The sequence below is a fragment of the Manis javanica genome, chromosome 4 (assembly GCF_040802235.1).
Source record: "Manis javanica isolate MJ-LG chromosome 4, MJ_LKY, whole genome shotgun sequence".
Lineage (NCBI taxonomy): Eukaryota > Metazoa > Chordata > Mammalia > Pholidota > Manidae > Manis > Manis javanica.
The window spans coordinates 117,190,585-117,213,798 of NC_133159.1; the positions used below are offsets into that span (position 1 = coordinate 117,190,585).

The window sequence follows — 23,214 nt, forward strand, 5'->3', positions numbered from 1 at the left end:
GAAAGGCCTGGAGCTGAGCTCCATGCAGTTGTTCAGGAAAGAGCTTGTAAGCATGTGGTTGACATGACCGATCACCTGCTGGTTGTGAAGGCAGCTGTGATGTCATGTGCAGTTTCCAAACAGAATTAGCTTTCAGTACTTCAAAAATAATTACATGGAAGAACTCACATGTTCTGGGGTCAAATTAGATGAGGCAAAGTGGTGTCCTGTGTGAGGAAGTGCTGTAGAATTCCAATACCATTTGAAGACTGTTCTATAACCAAACAAGGAAAGCAACTGAATTAGAGAGATTAGATAACATTTTAAAAATAAGAGATAATTACAGAGCTTATGTACATATATATGTTTTAATTATAATGGAGGATATGTCAGGTCTCCTGGCACCGAGGGAACAGTGTGGTCTGCAGGCCTCCTGACTCACGGCAAGGGGGCAGTGGTTCACAGGCATCCTGCCCTGTGCTTGTGTATCTGGTGACCCACCTGCAACTATCGTCTTTCTCAGACATGGGTTATCACTTCCTAAGAGCAGATTATTGCATAAAAATAAAAGCGGTGAAATGAATATTGGTAGTATTTTTCTTAAGTATATGTTAAAAATTTTAGGAAGACATACCATCAACATTTTTTTTGAGCCCTTTGTGCCTCTCACAGGACACCTATGCATCACAGAAAATTTGAGAAAGGCACGGTCAAGTATATTTGCAACCCAGACTGACCGATCACAAGCCATGTGGCCTTTGTCAGTTTCTCATCTAAAGTAAGGGATAATAGCTCGTGGAGTTTTTGTGAAAAATGAAATCAGATAATGTTTGTGAGATACATGGTACTTACTGTGCAGTTATACATGTTTTTAATGGTAATTATTCATTTTTATTATAGTTTTACATGCTGGAAGAGGATGGAACAAATGGCTCATTTTTTTATTTTAAATGTGGCCCCTAAACATGAGGCAGGTGTTTGATCTGAGATGCAGCTGAAGAAAGTGCAAACTGTTAAGTGCTGTAGTAGAAACAAATACATTTGGCTTTTGAAAGATGGTATGTTTGCATACAGTTGTATTTACAGTACCATGTAATCTGTACATTTGGGTATAATTTACGGGATATTCAAGGCTCATTTGACTCTATTATGATTTTTACTTTACAGATTGACCTTAGAACCTAACATCTGTCTTAGGGCCGCAATAGCTGGCATTGAACACATGTCTAACTGATAGTGGTACCTTGCACTTTTTCCTTTATTTAATGAATTTCCTGCAGAACTCCTGGCTCTATGCTTAAATATTTCTTAATACCCTTTGTAGAATACAGAGTTCTTATTCTTCCTTGGAACAGATGAAATACAATACTTCGATATTGCTGGAATTCTTACTGGTTGATCTCAGACAATTCTAAGGCTGATGTAAGGCATTTCAAGCCTGTTTATGATTAAGGTACTAATAAAAACTAGTAGCATTCTTAATAAGTGTTTTCTATGGTCCTTCAATTCTGGCTTTGTTTTGTGAGTACCTACACACGCACACATGTGTACATACATGCACACACACACACATTGCTGATAGTTAATGTGGTGGCAATTTGTCTAATAGTTTCTCTAATCTACTTACACAACTTGCAGTTTTCTTATACCAGCACTTACTGTTCTAGCCAAGCTGACTGATCCTTTGAAGTACTGTCTGCTATCTGGAGGCAGGAGTACTGGGAACTGGTTCTTACAGCCTTACTGTTCTCTTGTGAGATCTAAATGAGTATTCCTATGTATCATTTGATGTTCTGAATCCCAGAAAAACATAGATAAATGAATGGAATATCTCAGCAGAATGCAGGATTCTGTATTTTATTCTTATTAAATTATTAAGGAATGAAGTGAACATGAATTTTTAAAAGTGGTCTTCCTTTCATGGATGTCCTAAGTTTCTGCAGAGCTCTCTGGGCAAGTAATTTAAATGGACTGGTGAAAAGGTGGTGTACTTTGCTTCTGACCCTCTGAGAATGGCTGGACAGAAATAGATTTTTTTTCCTGCTCATACCTAACCTGATTTCATTCTCTTTCTGCATGTCCACTACCTGACTCTACTACGTAACACAATTGGGAAAATATGAAAACAAATCCCATTCAATAAACAAAATTTTTAACCCAACCTCTTTCAAATTTCTGAAGGGCCTGATACCCTTTCCAAAGAACTCCTCAGTTTGCAGATTGGTTTTTCACTCAAAAGAAGGGGCTCCACTTCCGGCATCAGCACTCTCTGGAGGACTTGTGCCGGGGGATGATCATCAAAAAGCCTCCCCAGGGATCCGGACGATGCTGCGGTTGTGGCTGCATCCAGCCCACCGTCTCCTGGACTTGCCATAAGAATGAGGAGGGAGATGTCTAGGCTGGCATGTGCATACAGTGAGACAACGAATTTGACCGGATCTGTACTGTTGGAAATCAACCAGGAGTTGGGAGGGGTACAAGTTGTAGCACTCCAAAATCTCATGACTATAGACTATCTATGGTTAAAAGAACATATGGGATGTGAACAGATCCCAGAAATGGGCTGCTTTAATTTGTCTGATGGTTCAAGTACAGTTGGACAATATCCATCATATCAAAGATAAATTTTCACAAATGCCTAGGGTGCCTAAATGGTTTTCTTGGCTTCACTGGAGATGGATGGTAATTATAGATTTGCTTTGTTTATGTCACCGTATTCCTATTATGTTAATATGTGTGTGCAAATTAGTTAGTAGTTTAAAACCTATACATACTTAAGGTACTATACAAGAAGATATGTCAAAGAAATAATCAATCCTCCCAAGTTTCCTTCATATGCTACATCTATAGCTTTTCTTCTTCCTTCCTAATTACAACCCTTAAATAGAATTCGTGCCTCATATCGAATTTACCGAGTATCATAATTCCTCCAGGTGGTAAAGATACCTCGAGACAAGTGCTGGGCATAGAAGCCACAGGGCATAAATCTGCAAAGAAGTAAAAAGCTAACCTTTGCAAACAATATGGCTTCTCTCTCACTTACCAACTTTACATTTCCCTCTATGGCCCCGGAAGAAGACTGGTTAGCCAGAGACGGGTAAGATTCCTCAAGGGAGGAACAACCTAAGACAGGCACAGTCGCAGGGGGGCCATCAGGTGAGAATTTGGGGATCAACAGAGGTGAGGCTCAGAACCTCACCCCCCCTGCTTTGAGAGAAATCTTCTGCATCCGTGGATGTCTTGCTGCCCTTGTCTAGCCTGGATTAATACTTAGTCCATAGGCACACACCTGATCATCTGATCATCTACATTTGCCTTCTTACAGCACTAAACTATGTTTTCTACCTTTATCTTGCATCTACCTACCACTTCAGCATTTTATTAAAAATAATAATAATAATAATAATAGGAGAAATGTGGGATCAACATATAAATCAAGTACAAAAATCAAATGAATATTCATATTTGACCTGATTGTTTATAGGTCATATTGCATGATCAAAACCGAAAGTTTCTGTGATGACTGCCCTTGTACTGTTCACCATGTAAGAATTTAATCACTATGTAAGAATTCGTTCACCATGTAAGAACTTGTTCGTTATGCTTCAGAAGATTGGAGACTGACGAGAATTAGGCTTGAGATGGATTAATGATTGTACATTGAGCGTTGACCCCCCTATACTGAATTTTATTGTTGTTAACAACCATTTGATCAATAAATATGAGAGATGCCCTCTCAAAAAAAAAAAAAAAAAAAAAAGAAGGGGCTCCAGAGACGAGAGTGTAGGGCAGTGTGATTTAAGTGTTTTAAGGACAAGTTATTCAACTGTAGAAGTTGGAATAACTAATTTCAAAAATATCAGTAAATAAATATTTTAAACTTCCAATGACCTATTTAAAATATACTGCCAGAAATACTGTATTTGAACCATTCTTATAAATTTGTCATCTTGCAAAACAACTGAGGCAATTTGGTATTATAAAAAGAACAGTGATTTAGAAATCAGACTAGGAGATCTTGTCTGGGCTTATTTGCAGGGAAATTAAATTATATGCTGAAGTCCCCTGAATAGGGAAGCCATACATCAGAGGATTAAAACAGATGATCTTTTGGTAAAAGATTCGCCTATGGGTCTATGCTTGAGTTTAGAAATGATCTTAGACACTGTCTTGCCAGTGGGTTTCAGCCCTGGGCAAGTTCACTATGGATTAAGTGAGACCAAAGAAATGACAGTAGAATGTTCTTGGGGTGAAAGGTTATACCCAACTTTATTTCCACAGTGACAGGTCAGTCACTAAAATCTTGTCCACTCAGAGCAAGTCTGCATGCAGCAAGCCAGTCTCTGCCTCTGGGCCTCTTTGCCCGCACAGCCGTCCTCTGGGCCTCTGTCCTTGGTGCTGCCACCACTCTGCTCTACTCACTTCTCCTGCAGCCTTGCAGCCTTGTAGCCGTGCCACTGTGACTCGCAGAGCACAGGGCAGAGCTCTTTGTATAGAGTCAGTAGCAATGTGAGCAAGCCAGCCAGGGCCAGGTGAAAATCCTGGCCACATGAACTTTCATTTTATCCACAGACACTTACTGGGAACGTTTGGGTGAGGGCAGAAGTTTGACCTTACGTAGCCTGCAGTGTTAGTCTCCCTCTGGAGGGCAGTGTATGAGGCAGGGTTCTGTTGTACATCGTAGATTACTGTCTAGTTGGTTTAAGTGGAAGGGTATTACTTGGCTTGCAGGATTGGTGGGGGGCAGAAGAAAGGCTCTTGGCTGAGCTTCCAGGAAGAACTCCCAAAGTCAGAGCCCAGAGCTGTGCCTCTGCCATAACAGGAGTCTTCAAATCAGGAAGCTGCCTGCCCAGCTGGAAAGCTACCACCACACTTACCAGCTGCAGAAGCTTCTTGCATCTGCTACAGTCCATCTCAACGTGGTGAGTGCCCTGTGCACTGCCCTCTTCCCACTGAATTGGGTCCCACTCCAGGTCCTGCTCAGTCTTTCTTATTGGTGATGCCTAAACTTCATCTGAAGTCCTAGCTTCAGGGAAGTCCTGAGATGTCATCTTTTCAACCTGTGTATGCCAGACAAGCCAGGCCATTGTATCCACCATGGGCAGTAAGCTAAATATTTGTGACAACATTTGTGTGTGTGTGTGTGTGTGTGTGTATTTTTTCACAGTTTGCAGAGGAGGCTCACCTCCTTTTTATTTAGAGCTGTTATCAAGTCACTGTACATACAAAAATTCTATTTCTGTCCATTCCCAAAAAACAGCTCTAATAAAAATGGAGAGCAGTACGTATATTATTTCCTAAAGTTGCAAAGGTGATACAGAAAACAGGGTTTTAAATTTGGGAGTCTCTTTCCAGATTTGTTTATTTTCTCGACGGTTCTGTTTCCATCTGTGTCTTTTCCCCCATGGGAACATCCTCCACTTTTTCAATTTGATTTGCTCTTTACCATGCAGACCCATTAATGAAGAGTCAGAGCCCTCAGAGGTCGATGCTCCTGGCCGGTGGCATGGTGTCTATATGAACAGAGCGTCTCCAACACCTTCAGAGTCTGCAACCACTGTTAAGTCCCTTATCAAGTCATTTGACTTGGGACGCCCAGGTATTTGTTTTGTTTCATAAGCAAAACTCAATATCAAACCATGGCCCTTCATATTGAGTGTGTCTCTGCTCCACATTGGCCCCAGGTGGATGTAACCACAAAGGCCCTTTCTAGATCATTCTGCATGCAGCCGCTGTATATGAGAGACGAGCTACAGCCTGGCTGCAACTCCAGTGAGACCATGATAGGGAGTCTGGCTCACATAGAATACAGTCTCTTATTGCTCTCTACCTCCTTCATACCTTGTCACCTTCCTTTTCTGCCCCTATGTCCATTACAGTCAGGTCACTGTTATTTGCCTCTGACCATCTCAGGAGAATTAGCAGGGTCAGCCAGGGCTTCATCCCCTAGGAAGTGAGGTGTTGAGTCTGCGTTCAGCGGTCTCGTTGGCACCCAACCTCCCTCTGTTCTCCCTGTCTCTACCTGGTCCTGTGTGTGAACACCTGTGCTGATCTGTTATTCCTGATCTTGGTACATTTCCAGCTTTTTCTGGAAATAATCTAGCTGACTCACAATTTGCCTTTATCCACTATTATCTACATTTATGAGAAAAATGCCTATCTGTCCCCTCCACCTATAAATATACTAAATAGAAGAAACCAAATGTGCATCTATGCAAATTAACATTTCTTCCCTTGATTGCAACACATTTTCCCATTGTATTAGAGGACTGAGTAATCGCTAATCCTACGATGTACCTGATGGTCTCTGCTCAAGTGGTTTGCAACCAAATCAGATTAAGATTAGACTACAGATACTGAGAGGTGTGAAAGTCCAGTGACTGCATTCAGTCTGTGAAGTTGGGAAATGAAATAACAGGAATGGTTTCTGTGAGGAATTTCCTGTTCCTTCTCACCACAGGTACCTTGTTACATACACAGTTTTCTTTTCCCTTGTATGTTACAAATCTAAGACCATTTAGTCAGCCCTTCCCACTTGCTCCCCCCCTCAACACCACTCCAGAGGAGAAAAGGAGAAAAGGCTTACACCACCTTATAGGCATCACGGGATATGTTCTTAGTGGTCTAAAAGGTAACAAATCAGGAACTGTTATTTGCTCTTCTGAACTGGAACAACATATAAATGCTCCCACTGTTTTCTTGGCAGGTGGAGCTGGACAGGGCCTGGCTGTCCAAAAGACTCCCAGAAGCCCCCTAAGTGGGATTCCCGTGAGGACTGCCCCAGCGGCCGCTGTTTCTCCAATGCAGGTACCACAGAGCCTGGGGTGGGTGGGGCTTCACAGCTGGTCCACAGAGCCACAGGTGTGGGTTGGGCTGGTGTAGGGGGGTCTTATACCCAGGCAGCATAGGGGATGTGAAAAACAATGTTTTTTCCTTGCACACTGAACACCATTTTTAGTAAGCCTAAAATAACAAAATAACATTTTCATTAAAAATTACACTTTTGAAAAAAACTTACACTTTTGATGCTTGATAAAGGTATAAGAGAGATACTGAACTTCATACAATTTTGTTAATAATTCTGTTTCCCAAAAGACACCTCAAAGTTTTCAGTTAAATGGTAATTGTAATTTTTCCTAGATATGGACATTGAACCAGATATCTTTTCCAAAGATTGCTTTAAAAAAGAAAAAGAAAATGTTTACAGTTTATAAGTTCTTGGAGTTCAAAGAATGTGACCTATGCCTCATTTGCTATATTCTGAAGGTTTTAGACCAAAGCTTCTTATTGTTTCCTAAGACAGGGGCTGCTGATGTTCTTACTAGCACTCAGCATACTGCTTCTGCTGAACTAAGTGCATGTGCTTTGCAAGCATTGTTTTTTAGTGTCCTTAGTAGCTTATTATTATTATTTCCAAATTTTACTCTATGCTTATTTTAAAAGTATCTTTTCCCAAAAACTTCCCTTTAAAAATGAAAAAGTTAAAAATCTTTTTTGCTTCCTAGCTACAGGAGTAGCACTGCTACTGGCTTGTTGTGTATTCTTAGATTTTTTTTTTAGCATAAAAAAGTATGTGTGTTTGTGTGTGTGTGTGTGTGTGTGTGTGTGTGTGTGCAGGAGAGAAAGTTTTATAAACTGGGTTGCAACACATTATTCTGACACTGGCTTATTCCACTTTACTATTGGAATGTAATCTCTGAGGGTAGAAATTTTTATCTGTTTTTCCTGCCATTATCTCTTGTCTAGAACAGTGGCTGACACATAGTCATAGTAGTAGAAGCTCAGTGAATATTTTCTGAATGAATGAAGGAGTATGTAGAGGCAACTTTAAATGTCAGCATCTGACAAATTCTTTTCTTTTCAGAACCTATGTAGTGTGCGTAATTTATTTAACCAGTCCTGTGTTGATGGGTATTTAGGATATTTTGGCTTAAACTTACAACAAAACAATTCCTTCTACAAATTTTTGTAGAAATTCCTCTATAAGTTTGTGCTCTCTTAAAGGACTGTTTCTATATAAAAGTATCATGATTAATTTGGAGGTATCAGAAATTACTCCAGCTAGTTAACCAGGAAGGAATTTAATACAGGAGGAGCTAGAGGAGAGGGCTCTAGTCTGCACTGAGCTTCCAGGAAAGGTCGCTTCCTGGGGGGCCCATTAAAGGAACTTCTGTTCCTGCCAGAATCAGGAAGTCATCCTCTGAGTGCATGCCTGGGACTACAACCTCTGTCCAGATCTAGGATCAGCTTTAGGACCACATTGCCACAGGTTTGATCCCTGCCAGCATAAAAAATAATGTCCTCAAGTTTCATCCATGTTGTAGAATGTGACAGGATTTCCTTTTTTTTTTTTACAGTTACTATATCTTTTATTTACAAATCAGTTACATTAAAAATTGGAAATAAGATCACTTTAGTTTTATATTTTTTTAAAGATTACAGCATCATAGCAAAAAGGTTTCATTATCCCATGAAAAATTCTATCATGGAAGATACTAAACACATAATTTCAAAGTTTGAATTAAATGTGGCATGACTATTTTGTCAATCTGAAGAATCTTAATGCCATTCTTACATGTTAATAATATTCATTATATATTTATACATATTTTAACATTCTATACTTTTCATTATTTTAAACATCAAAATATGGGGATTTATTTTGTGACCATTATGGCAAACAATTTTGAAATATATAAAGTTATGGACCCACAATGACTTTGGGGATTGAAAAATAAAAATAGGACCTAGTGAATCTACTCATATAGTTCTACTCCCAACATTGTCCTTTAGACTTTTCCCCATAAAATAAAGGAATAAGGTAGAAATTGTTCATGCTTGCAGGTTTAGTGTTTTGCATCTGCATTGTGCTGACAATGGTGAGTCTAAATCTATTTATCAGATATAGGCAGAAACTGAGACCAGGTAAACAAGACAGTTTCTTCACCCCAACACTTGGAAACAGTGGAAGTTTTTTGGTTTCCAATGCTCTTCAATATGACTCCTCATATATTTCTGAAAATGCTTCACCAAAACAGCACAAAGCCAAATCCCAGACCCTTTCAGGCCTGACTTGCTGGGAAGCTACCAGAATCAGTTCCTCACACCCTGGTGGCTTCCATCCCTGTAGATCACAGGGAAGTGAGATTGTAGCTTCAGCTGAATTCAGAGTAGCCTGACTGTTTATACCATTCAGAACTGAAATGTGTTAGCCTGACAAACAGCTAAATATGTCAAGACTCTCTTGCTCATTTATTTAGTCTTAACACAAATTTCAGTCCCTAACTCTTTCCTCTGGCCATCTTACACTCTCCCCTGTCATCTCCAATTACTTTGTTGTTCCTTTTTCTCTGACCAAGATCCTGAGCCTTCCTTTCTTTCCATTATGCTGTCTTCAGCTCCTTCTTCTTTTTTTTTATAGTCCTTCATTTTATTTTTTATTTTTTATTTTTTATTTTTACCTTGGAATTTTTTTTTTGAGAGGGCATCTCTCATATTTATTGATCAAATGGTTGTTAACAACAATAAAATTCTGTATAGGGGAGTCAATGCTCAATGCACAATCATTAATCCACCCCAAGCCTAATTCTCGTCAGTCTCCAATCTTCTGAAGCATAACGAACAAGTTCTTACATGGTGAACGAATTCTTACATAGTGAATAAGTTCTTACATGGTGAACAGTACAAGGGCAGTCATCACAGAAACTTTCGGTTTTGATCATGCATTATGAACTATAAACAATCAGATCAAATATGAATATTCATTTGATTTTTATACTTGATTTATATGTGGATCCCACATTTCTCCCTTTATTATTATTATTATTTTTATTTTTAATAAAATGCTGAAGTGGTAGGTAGATGCAAGATAAAGGTAGAAAACACAGTTTAGTGTTGTAAGAGAGCAAATGTAGATGATCAGGTGTGTGCCTGTAGACTATGTGTTAATCCAAGCTAGACAAGGGCATTAAAACATCCACGGATGCAGAAGATTTCTCTCAAAACAGGGGGGGTGAGGTTCTAAGCCTCACCACTGTTGATCCCCAATTTCTCACCTGATGGCTCCCCTGCAACTGTGCCTGTCTTAGGTTGTTCCTCCCTTGAGGAATCTTACCCATCTCTGTCTAACCAGTCATCTTCCGGGGCCATACAGGGAGGTGTAAAGTTGGTAAGTGAGAGAGAAGCCATATTGTTTGAAAAGGATTTCCTTTTTTTTTTTTTTTTTTTAGGATTTCCTTTTTTAAGGCTAAATAATATTCTGTTGTTTGTGAATATCACATTTTCTTTATCGTTCACCTATTGATGGACATTTAGGTTGTTTCCACCTCTTAGCTGTTGTGAATAATTCTGCTATGAACATGGGAATGCAAATATCTTTTCAAGATCCTGTGTTCAGTTCTTTGGATATATGCCCAAGAGTGGGATTGCTGGATCATATGGTAGTTCTATTTTTAATTTTTTGCAAAACCTCCCTCCTATTTTCTATAGTGGCTGCACCATTTTACATTCCTACTGACAGTGCACAATGGTTCCAATTTTTCCACATCCTTGTTACTTTTGTTGTTTTTTCCTTTTTTATCATGACCATCCTAACAGTGTGAGGTGGTACCTGATTTAGGTTTGGGTTGGCACTTCTCCAGTGATGAGTGATGTGGAGCATCTTGTCACATACCTGTTAGCCACTAAAAAATGGTTTTTACACATATCCTTGAACCTACACAGAATATTCCAGGAAGGTATTCATAAAGCTGATTCATAATAAGTACCCACCCCCTGGGGAGAATAACTGGGTGATGGGAGTGAAACAGAGATTTTCTTTTCACTGTATGTCTTTTCTATTCCTTTTGAGGATGGTGCCAGTTGTATTTATTACCTATTCAAATAAATAGTTAGTTTTAAAAGCTCCCCTCCACCCCCAGTGATTCTGGTGAGCTTGAGAACTGTTGTACATACCCACATGCACACACCTTGTCTGTGCTGTTCCTGGTGTCATACGTTCACCTCGGCTGGTGTGCCCTTTGGTTTTTCAGAGGCACTCGACTTACAACAGCGCCCGGTCGGCCAGCAAAGGAGTGGCTCAGCGCTTAGATCTTCCTGACCTTCCCCTCTCTGGTAAATTACCTTTATTTTTTTATGGGGTTAACTTTTCTTTTCTTTGCTTGAAACTGAGCTTAGAAAAATAATCATTTACCCCAAAAAAAATCATTTATCCCAAATGATTTCCAACTATAACTGTATGTGTTACGGATGTTAGAACCCATTTGCCACTAGCTGCACTTCCCAGTTTGTGTGTGTGTTTGGGAGAAATGTCACACTCTGGGAGTTTTATTGTTTGTTTTTTACTGGATCTCAAGAGAATGTCTTATTTTTAAACATAACTATTTTAGGAAAAAATTTTATCTGATTCCAAAGGTCTGTTGCATCCACAATTCCTAAAATATGCCTCTTTTCAGATATCTTTGTCTTTGGGCATAAACCTCTTCCTGTTGTTACATCGTATATATTTAAACATTCAGATCCCCATGGTGGAGCTGTGGATGTCATCAGAGCCCCTGTAGTGTCACATTCTCATTCCTACTGTGCCCCTTGTGCTGATGGCCCCTGTGAGGCAGCAGTTAAGGCAGGGACATGGGAGTGACCTCCTGGGTTTAACTCGTGGCTCTGCTCCCCACAGTCATCCCACTGCTCTGCGCTGTGGCTCCCTCGCCTCTAGAACAAACAGTGCTGCTGTCTTGTAGGACTGCTTTGAGGGTTGGGAGGACGCAGCTGGGGTGGGGTGGGCCTGTGTAGGTGTTGGCTGGATCACCTTACATACTGTTGCCTGTTGCATTGTTTCACATGCAGAACAGAGACACATGGGAGAACGTGAAGGTTGCCCATAATAATACACTGTAGAATTTATGTCTGTGTCTGTGTGGTTACTGTTATGAGGAAACCAGAAAGATAAAAGGAACATTCAATGATTTATTTACTGGTGCCCATAGGAAGGAGAGAAGCCAAATTTCTAGACTGCATAGATAGAAATCTTTGTCTCTAAGTATAAGACCAAGTTGCTGTAACATGGTGTGAACAAAAGAAGTTCCCGCTTTACTTCTTTGAGATCATGATCCAACAGGCTTATTCTTAAAGTAGTTGCTTCTATGAGGTACATTTCACTCTTTGATTGTAAATTCTTTCACCTTATTTATTTCCTTTCTGAATTTTTTTTCTTTTTCATGGAATTAATAAGGATCTTAGATAAACCATGACACTGAGAATTTAAAGATTGTCTCAGCCCGTTCCCTGCATTTCACATGTGAGGGATCCAGGCCCTAAAAGAGATGGAGTGATTTGCAGTGGCCACACTGATTTTGAGTGGCTCTGGAACCAGGAAGGATTTTTCCTGATTCTTTCTCCCGTGTTGCCTTTTGGTAATGAGGCTGGCAGTTGCTTTGCATCATAATAATGACTTTCAGGAAAAGGAAATGCTGGCCAAAACCAGTCTAAGTCAGGAGAATAAGAAAAAGCAGAAGGGGTGAGGCCAATAGAGCAGGTTGGATTCCTGTGCAAAGCAAGTGCCCTTTACCAGAGGTGAGAGGGCAGTCAAAGAGGAGTATTGGAAACTTGCCTGATGGGAGTTCCCACTTTGCCATGTAGTATAAACTAGGGAATAACTTGATAATATGCAAAGGCTATGTGTATAAAAAAAGGTTTTCCTTTTTTTTTTAATTGTGCTAAAATACCTCAGACATAAAACTTACCATTTTAACCATTTATAAGTGTACTAGATGAGCTTTTGGCCATATTCTTGTCCTCTCTGTTCCTCCAGCTTTAAAATGTCCTTCTGTATGGAGAAGCTGTTCTTTTAGCTGATCATGTGAATACTGACTGAGACCAGAACGGCTCCTGCCCCAAAGTAAATAGGTTGTGGTCAGCGCTCTCCTTTGCTCCCCACCAGGCACCTGTGTACCTGGATGATTCTGTTTACTATACTAAAAAAGTATTACATGGTGAAAATTCTGTGTTCAGGCCAGCTGTGCTGACCCTGAGGTCATCAGAAACTGCAGAAACGGGAATAATGTGCTGTTTTTGTTGTTCTCTTCAGTGATGTAAACACTGTTTTTCTCTGCTCTTCCAACCTAATTAGCTTCACTCACAACTCCACTTTCCATAATTGGTGGCTATTAGCGGTACAAGTATTGTTTTCTTCCGTGATTATTTATGGTGTCATAGGAGGTGATGGTGGGCTCAGCCTGTGTACTATTGACCAAATCACTTAATTCTCTGAGTTCCATTTCCTCTGTAAAGACAAACAAGACAATCTTGGAAGTTTTCTCCCATTCCACACTTTTGTGGTCCTGTAAGGAATACCAGCCAGAGGATTCAGCCCGTTTCATTACCTGTTTTTACTCAGATGAACAGGACAGCAGAGAGGAGCCTTAAAAGAATGATTTTAGCGAGGCAGTCTGTGATTGGAAAGGCTTCTTCTCTTGTAAAATAGTTGATCATTCTTGGTCCCTGGCTTTTTCTGCTGCCACCTGGGTCCCGATGATCGTATTAGGCATCCTCCCGCTGGCTTGCTTGCTCAGATGCCCGTCAATTAAAGCAAGGCACTCTTCTTGGGGCCAGGCTGGCTCCATAGAGGGTGGCCAGTTCAGTGCACAGGGCTCTCGGGGGGCCTCGGGTCGGTGCTGTGAGGGTGCCACTGACATTCAGCGTCATTTTTGAACATGGGGCTAGTATGGCATGCGTCCCTTTGGATTACGTTGTCAGTCCTGCCTGGACAATCTTTTCTAGACAATACCATGTCCCTATTTGCATTTTTACTACTTAATCCAGTAACTGTATCTATATGTCTATATCTGTATCTGTATAATGTATTTGTATTGGAGAATAAAGTGAGAATTGTACTTGGTAACCAAACTTCCTTCTTCAGGAGTAGGTGGTGATGATGTTGTTCACACAGATCTCCTAACGGGAAGGGCTGAGGACTTGAAGCCTGACCCTTATCTCCGGAAGAGCCCCTCGCTTGAGTCACTGAGCAGGCCCCCCTCTCTGGGCTTCGGGAACATCAGGCTGCTGAGCGCTTCCACCAGGGGCTTGAAGCCACAGAGCAAACTCAGGTATCCCCTTTAAACAGCAGGAAATCAGAGGAGCCCTGGGCAGCTGGTGTCTTCCTGGTGTTTTATCTCCGGCGGTCAGTTTACTCCTACACATACTTCCTAAATGAGCCTGACCAAGACAGAGTGCTGCCTTCAGCAAGAGAGAGGGTGCTGGCTAGTACTGCTGTGAAAAGGGCTACTGAAGAAATGTGAGCAGAGTAATTAGGGCTTGTCAGCTGCAGAGAGAGGGCAGCATTCCTGCCAGGGGCCTGAAGGTATGAGGAGCACGAGCTTAGGGGACTCGGGGGGGGGCATTGGTTTGGCTGGACTGGACTGTGGGCTCATGAGGGCAGGGACATGGCATACATACAGCAGGCAGCCAGTCGGCACTGGCTGGAGAGGACATCCCAGCTGGATAGGTCTTCAGGGCCATGTGGCAAAGTGGTAGGGAACCATTAAGTTTGTGGAATTTTGTTTTTGATTTTGAGTAATATAATAGTAAACAGTCTATTATAAAAAGGATTGGAAAGGTATTTCAAAATTAATGTTTTAAAGAGTACTTCAGCAGTGACATGAGGGAAGAGAGGGAGGGAGAAAGACTGCCAGGGTCTGTCTTTGCCCTCACTTGTCTGCCACCTCCTCTCCTGTCAGCACTCCTGGTTATCCAGGCCTCAGCACATTTCTTTCAGCTACTTCCCCACCCTCTCGTTTGCTCCCCTTCCTCTCCAGGGTGCTACTAAAACACTGAGTGCATCCTGTGCAGACCCTCTCAGAAGTCTCCCCCTGACTCTGTTATCCTCACATCAGTTCACGTCATTATCCTGGCCTTCTAGGTTCTTGACAGCTTAGCCCCACTCCAGCCCACCTGCTAGAATGTCCCAGGCCTTCACTACATCAAAGCCTGTTGTATTCTCTACTTTTGCAGTGTAACACAAGCATTTCTGACTTGCTTTCAAGGTTCTGGCCTGCAATGTCTTCCTTCTATCCTTTCACACTCCTCAATACCACTTCTCCTTCAGGGTCAAACCTTCCCTGAGGTTGTAGGTAGTGCTGACACCCCCTTTCTCCACCTTTATGTCTTGCATGCGTTTGGGTGTTTAATTCACAGTTGCACAGTCTGCATGCCTTTGTCCCCGTTAGGTTATAATTCAGTGGACAGCAAATATGCTTTGATGTCTTTCTCAGACCCTTGTGTTGTGCTACACATATTGCATTTCATCAGTAAATACTTAGAAATAAGTAGATAGATGAATAGACCAAATTGGCCACCTTAGGGGTAATGGCTTTTTAACAAACATTTATAACTACCATTTGAGTACTATGAAAGGATTTTATAAAAGTCTGAATAAGTTCATCTTTTGTCATATCTTACAGTGTAGCCTATATCTGGATCCAAATAGGTGAAGTTATACCTTTCAGAAGTTTAAAGCCCCAGATATTACAGTCTTGTTTATATGCAAGAGCTTTAAGCAATCAAAACAGGTTTTCAGGACCAGAATTAGTGCTTTTCTGAACTTGCTCTTTCTTTATGCCAAAGGTGCAAAGAAAAAGGCTATGTGTATAGTCATGTGCTATTTATATTATACCCTTCATTAGGAAAGGTTAAATTAGTGAAATGAATTTCTTATTTCATTTTTATGGTCATGTCATTGAGACAAACCAATGGCAGGATAGGAGCTACTGCTTTGGAAGTTCTCATCCTAATATTACCAGTTTTTTTCTTTTTGCCTATGATGCCTAGTTTATTTTTTAAAAGCAAACTGTTTGATAGATGTTTCAGTCATCCATTTATATAGAAACTCTTTTCCAAATCTTTATTTCACTTTTCCCTAATTTTTCAGGCCTAGAAATTCACCTCTAAACAATGAGATAAAACCAGGCATAGTAAACACAGGTAGAGTCACCATAACTTCATAGTTAACAGGGATGCTGACTCGGAAACTTACGGTCTTGAGTTTACAACTATGTCAGACACAGGGAAAAATCAGCCATCAGATTATACAAGAAAAATTTTAATTCAGGTATGAAGTTTTTCTTAAAATCTCTCTAACCTAATTCTGGCTGCTGAGGTCTAGAATCATCCTATTACTCTTTCTAAAACCACTTAAAATATTTTTATTAAATATCAGACAGATACAAAATAATAACAATATAATATGTGTAAGGTGTAAAGAAAACAACACAGTGGAGGGCCACCTGTATTACCCACCTTCCAGTTAAAGGAAGGATTATTTTTACCTTTGAAATTTCCTATCAGCCATTCTCCAATTGCACTATCTCCCTGCCCTGCTCTCAGGTCACCACCATTCTGAATTTTATATATGTCTTTCTGTGCCTTTCTTTAAGGTTTCACTATGTATGTTTATATCCCCAAACAGTATAAGCAACATATTATTTACATTGTATACCTGAAATTTTTTATATATGGAAACATATTGTGTGTGTTTTTTTAATTCAAAATTGTTTCTGCTATCAATTCAAGTTATTGAATACATCTGTAATGTACTCAATTGTTTTTTTAATTGCTGTATAGTATTCTATTGTGTGGACATACCACAGGTTATCCATTTTCCTGATGATGTACATTTGATTGTTTCCAGTTTTTTGCTGTTATGGAAGGTGCTGCTATGAAAATTCTTGTGTTATGCCCCTAATTAAATTGTGGCCAGCTGCAGCTGATTCTCCGGAACACACTGTCCTTGTTCTCTTCCTGCATGAGGCATAGGGAAGTGGAGCGCTGCTCCAAATGCTGTAGGAATGTAGTTCTCATTTCATGGTAGTCATCATAGAAGAGACTGTGGCCTTAAATCCCTTCTCTGTATTTGGATAACTTTAGGTAGCATAAAAATTCACAGAAATGTCTGTAGAAAATTGACAAAGGAGCACATAAACTCTTGCTCCTGGAATGCAATGATATAATGATTAAAATCTCTTGCTTTGGCTAAACAGGGGCTCAGAGTTGAGTTAATGTACCCAGACTGAGGAGGATGCATATCACTTTTTGGATTGTGCAAAGCCCCTCTTTTGTGTCATTTTTACTGATTTGCCTTTCACCTCCATTCCCATCCCTTCCCCATAAGCAGCCAATCTGGTGTTTATAAACTTCCCTCATGATCTGCCTTTAATGTGTTATGCAGATAAAGGTGTAGCCTTTAAACATGTAGAGTTTTTTCTGTAGGTGTCCTTAATTAAAATGATACTGTACTTCAGTAAATAAATAAATGGCTAAATGGATGAAGCAACAGATGGGTTAAAAAAAAAATCTCTCCCCTGATTTCTTTTAGCCAAGAAGCACAATTCAATTTTCTTTTATACCATGAAACATAATAAAAACGCTTCAGTGTGACCCATTTGGTTGTCTCTTTAGAGTCTCATTGGGTAAACATAGACTTTTGCTTTTCCAGTCTATGTATTTATTATATGTTGGACGGTTCTAAAATTTAGCATCTTATCTTGACTCTGTGCTCTTTTTTATAACTAGTGTGGAGAGAAGAGACCCTCTGGCTGCCTTGGCCCGGGAATATGGTGGCTCCAAGCGCAATGCTCTCCTAAAATGGTGTCAGAAGAAGACAGAAGGTTATGCGGTAAGGGAAAGTGTCCACCAGTTTCCAACAGGCTCTGGGCAGTGGCATGTTCTGTGTGAGCATGTGAATGGGCCAGTGTGCGTGTAATTGTGGTCTCTGTGTTCTCCTAGGCAGGATTTCCAGGCAGCGCTTGCCACTACCTGGGAACTGCATGAGGGCACCCAGGCAGGTGGGACAGAAAGTCCGTCTGTACCCACCCAGTTCACCATGTACCTTGGTGCAGACCTGCGTCTCCTGTGGGCAGAGGTACCTTGTTGTTTGCTCAGAGATAGAAACTCCCCACAAAGGGTGTCTGAAAGGCTGCTTCCACCCAGGGAGACAGCTTTTGTTAAATCATCTTCCCAAAGGGGGTGCCTTTTCCTAATTCACATAAAGGTCCCACATAGGTGGGCCTTCAAAATATTTCTGTTACTTTGAGATTTGTTTACATGTAGCTTTAAGAGTTTTGGTTTACCAGGATAGTATTTGTTTTCTGTGAAGTTGAGACAAAGAACTAATACCTAATCCAAATTTAAACTTTTCTATTATGAAATACCCCACACAGAGATAAAAGGGCACCAAGTAGAAATTACAGTTTCATGAATTACTGTGAAAAGAAAACCCATGTGGTCACTGCTCACAGCCGACAGAGCGCTGGTGGTTTCCCCAGCCCCTCACAGGACTCTGCAGCCGAGCTCTCCCACCACTTCCAGGGAGAACTGCTGTCCTCAGTTGTATTCCTTACAGTTTTGTACAAAAGCATGCATCCCTCGATGTTATGTCAGTTTTGCCTGCCTTTGAACTTCATATAAGTGGAATAGAAAACTGTAGTATTTGCATCTGGCTTTTTTCACACAGTGTTGTTAAGATTTATCCATTGGTCACACACAGCGGGAGTTTGTGCCTTTTCTTTGCTATTTAGTAACCCATTGTATGATCACACCAACACTGACCCTCTCTAGTATCGGACAGATGAGCTATTTCCAGTTTGGGGCTATTGTAAGTTGTGCTGATATGTTCTTATGCGTGTCTCTAGGAGCACGTGCTCCTCCTCCTGGTTCTGCACCTAGAAATGGAATTCCTGGGCCATAGGGTCTGCTTACATTCAAGGACAGGAGATAGCGCCAAACGCATTCTGAAGCAGTTGTACAGTTTTGAAAGATGTGTTATTTCTCTGCATTTTCACCAATGCTCCATGTTGTCTTTTTACTCCTGGTCACTGTGTAGCTGTGCTGTGGAATCTCCTTGTGGTTATGACTTGCGTTTCCCTGCTGACAAATGAGGTTGAGCCCTTCTTCATACACAAGGTGGACATTTGGGTAGTCTCTTCTGGGAAGCGCCTGCTCGGGATTTGCCCCTTTTAAAAATGAAGATTTTCTTTTCCTTACTGCTTCTAGGAGTTCTTCGTATGTTCTGGATACAAGTCCTTCGTCAAGCTAGATGTATTGCAAATACCTTCTCCTAGGGAGCTTGAATTTTTACTTTTTTGTTGAACAAAGTTCTTAATTTTAATTAAGTCTAACTTACTCATCTTCCTGTCATGGTTAATGCTTTATCCTGTTTAAGAAATCTTTGTCTATTCTAAGGTCATGAAAATATTTTCCTGTGTTTTCTTCTAGGAGTTAGTTGTGTTGTTTCACTGTCTCATTAAACAGACACCCTCTTTAAAAGTGTCAACTCCTACTCCCTTCTGCTCACTTGGGCCCAGCTTTCCCAGACCTTTACCCATTTTGCTGAGCATTCTGAAGATGTTGGCACGCAGTCCTTCCCACCCTCAGGCTTTGAGGGGGCCGGGACAGAGAAAGAAAGAAATGAGCAAGCGAATAGGGCCTTGGCCCAGAGCCAGCCCAGACAGCTAAGCAGCAGCAGGGCTGGGATGCTCTTTGTAATAGCAGCAGTTAAATGTTTTAAAATCAGATCCTGCTCCAGAATGTAAGTGTCTTATATCTTTCTATCTTTGATGCTATGAAAAAAAATTTTTTTGTTAAAAAAGAAAAAGAAAAGAATTAGGTTGATGACCAACAATAGAGGCTTGCAGAGTACAGGCTTGCTTCCGGCCCATTGTTTTTTCTTTTAGCTGGTTTGTGCCTTCTCAGTTTAGCCCACGGTGAGGGTTAAAACCATCCCCAAAAACAAAGCCCTCTCAACAACATCCCAGCATGCCAGCCGTGCTGCTGAGGAAATGGGAGAAAGAAGCAAGGGAGAGAAAGCTGATTACAGGAGATTTTAGGGCAAAGGAGACAGGACTGGTGAGAGAAAATTGAGGTTGGAAGAGTAATCAGCCAGGAGTGAAGCCTTGACGAGGCTGAGCCACACGTGACCGCGCTGGCTGGCGGCACTGTCGTTTCCCCACCTTACACACTGGATGGAGGGAAGTGCTAGCCCGGAGGTACAAAGATGGTCAAAAATTTCATCTGATTTGGCCCTTTGAATGTCACTATAATCAGATTGCAGGGAGGGATTATACAATAATATATTTCCAGTCTTAAAAGTGAGAATATTATTTCCTGCTCTAGTGGTTTTATTTTGTTTGTTTTGTGAACATCTTGAACTGGTTTTCAAAGCATTTACGTTTGATGAAACCCAAAACTCGTGTTGCCTGAAGAGTATTTTTCATTCGTAGTTAAATCTATGTAAATTTAGAGAGAAATACAGATCATGTGTGTCTGTTTTATTCACTTTTAACAAAATATCCTCTGTTCTGGACTTGTCTAAGCTGCCTCTGAGACCTTCTAAGACCTGTTTTCTCCAACTCAGGAAACCAAAAGTAAATTACAGAAAACTCAGATGGTTCACTGGCATCTTAAAAACCAGTTGGCATGTGCACTTTGACTTAAAATACCTTCCTCTTTACTCCACCAAAATATAGTAATCTGGACTATGTCAGAACTCTCCATATATTAATTAAGTGAATTTTATCAAGGGGCCTATTAAGTGCCAGGGAATTAATTTAGGTTCTGGGGAATCAGCAGTGAATGAAAGAGGCAAAACCTCTGTTCTTATGGAACTTATGTTTTCATGGGGAGTGATGATTAGTTAACATAAGAAAGTAAAATATGGCCTATATTAGAAGCTGGTATGTACTCTGGAGAAAATCGCAGGAGGAGGGTCAGGAATATTGGGTGTGTGGATGCAGTTTCGATACGAAGGCTGGAAAGATGACATTGGAGCAGTGGCTCACCGCACCTGAAGAAGGCGAGCACTTTGGTCTTTTCATCTATCTCACACCAAGGACAAGACTTGGAGGGTCAGAATAAGAAGGTCATTGCTTCAGTGACTGTATCAGTTGGGGCTTAAGGAACAGAGGGTGGCTGCTCCAGGGTACAGCAGGCCAGACACTCTCCTGCACCCTGGGTTGTTCCCTGGTATCTGGAGGCGGCCCCAGGATTGAGATCGAGTCGAAGACCATGAACACACACTCACTGTGGAGTGAGGCCCACACCAAGCTGGAAATGGCTCTCATCACAAAGGAGACCTTCCAGACCTTCTGCTCAACTCAGACTTCCCTGGATCTTTTTTGGACAGTCAGGCTTCCAAGAAGGCCCCGAAAATGACTCTCAGTTTGGGCTTGGTGCGTGAGGTGCCTGTGTTTGCTGCATCCCACGCTGAGGAGAGCATTGGCACACGGGACCCGAAGGGTCCTTTTCTTTTTTTTTTTTTTCTTTTTTTTTTTTGAGTCAAATAATTTTTTTTATTTCACAGTGCATATAAAAGTTATGTTTATACTAGAATGTAGTCTATTAAGTGTATAATGGCATAATGTCTAAGAAATGTACATCTTTTAATTACAAAATACTTCATTGCTAAAAAAATGCTAACCATCATCTGAGCTCTCACCAAGTTGAAATCTTTTTGCTGGTGGAGGGTCTGGCTTCAATGTTGATGGCTGCCGACTGATCAGACCAGTGGTTCCAAAGGTTAGCTTTCTGTGGCAATTTCTTAAAATAAGACAAAAACGAATTGACTGCTTTGACTGACTCTTCCATTCATGAACAATTTCTCTGTAACATGCAATACTATTTGATAGCATTTTACCAAAAGTAGAACTTCAAAATTGGAGTTACTACTCTCAAATCCTGCCAATGCCTTAACTAAGTTTACGGAAAATTCTGAATACTTTTTCTGTCATTTCAACAACCTTGGCAGCATCTTCACGAGGAGTAGATTCCATCTCAAGAAACCACTTTCTTTGCTCAACCATAAGAAGCAACTTCTCATCTGTATAATTTTTATCATGAGATTGCAGTAATTCAGTCATATCCACTTCCAATTCTAGTTCTTTTTTTTTTTTTTTGAGAGGGCATCTCTCATTTATTGATCAAATGGTTGCTAACAACAATCAAATTCTATATAAGGGGGTCAGTGCTCAATGCACAATCATTAATCCATCTCAAACCTAATTCCCATCAGTCTCCAATCTTCTGAAGCATAACGAAAAAGTTTTTACATGGTGAACGAATTCTTACATAGTGAATAAATTCTTACATGGTGAACAGTACAAGGGCATTCATCACAGAAACTTTCGGTTTTGATCACGCATTATGAACTATAAACAATCAGGTCAGATATGAATATTCGTTTGATTTTTATACTTGATTTATATGTTAATCCCACATTTCTCCCTTTATTATTATTATTTTTTTTATTTTTAATAAAATGCTGAAGTGGTAGGTAGATGCAAGATAAAGGTAGAAAACATAGTTTAGTGCTATAAGAGGGCAAATGTAGATGATCAGGTGTGTGCCTATGGACTAAGTATTAATCCAAGCTAACAAGGGCAGCAAAACATCCACGGATGCAGAAGATTTCTCTCAAAGCAGGGGGGGTGAGGTTCTGAGCCTCACCTCTGTTGATCCCCAATTTCTCACCTGATGGCCCCCCTGCGACTGTGCCTGTCTTAGGTTGTTCCTCCCTTGAGGAATCTTACCCGTCTCTGGCTAACCAGTCTTCTTCCGGGGCCATACAGGGAAATGTAAAGTTGGTAAGTGAGAGAGAAGCCATATTGTTTGAAAAGGTTAGCTTTTTACTTCTTTGCAGATTTATGCCCTGTGGCTTCTATGCCCAGCACTTGTCTCGAGGTATCTTTACCACCTGGAGGAATTATGATACTCGGTAAATTCGATATGAGGCACAAATTCTATTTAAGGGTTGTAATTAGGAAGGAAGAAGAAAAGCTATAGAGGTAGCATATGGAAGAAAACATGGGAGGATTGATTATTTCTTTGACATATCTTCTTGTAGAGTACCTTAAGTATGTATAGGTTTTAAACTACTAACTAATTTGCACACACATATTAACATAATAGGAATACGGTGACATAAACAAAGCAAATCTATAATTACCATCCATCTCCAGTGAAGCCAAGAAAACCATTTAGGCACCCTAGGCATTTGTGAAAATTTGTCTATGATATGATGGATATTGTCCAGCTGTACTTGAACAGTCTTGAGAGAAATCAGACAAATTAAAGCAGCCCATTTCTGGGATCTGTTCACATCCCATATGTTCTTTTAACCGTAGATAGTCTATAGTCATAAGATTTTGGAGTGCTACAACTTGCACCCCTCCCAACTCCTGGTTAGTTCCAACA

General features: G+C 40.6%; 1 protein-coding gene across 11 annotated transcripts in view; it reads left to right on the forward strand.

Annotated features, from left to right (window-relative positions):
- Positions 1 to 23,214, forward strand: part of SPECC1 (sperm antigen with calponin homology and coiled-coil domains 1) — a 292,535-nt gene that overhangs the window by 217,155 nt on the left and 52,166 nt on the right. For 9 of the 11 annotated variants that reach the window (XM_037012977.2, XM_073234743.1, XM_037013009.2 and 6 more), the window contains 5 exons: positions 5,433 to 5,578; positions 6,686 to 6,786; positions 11,010 to 11,091; positions 13,895 to 14,081; positions 17,542 to 17,644. In XM_037012977.2, the coding sequence (XP_036868872.2) occupies positions 5,433 to 5,578; positions 6,686 to 6,786; positions 11,010 to 11,091; positions 13,895 to 14,081; positions 17,542 to 17,644 (619 nt within the window). The remainder of the gene's footprint in view (positions 1 to 5,432; positions 5,579 to 6,685; positions 6,787 to 11,009; positions 11,092 to 13,894; positions 14,082 to 17,541; positions 17,645 to 23,214) is intronic. The other 2 variants (XM_037012999.2, XM_037013013.2) reach the window with 1 other exon arrangement.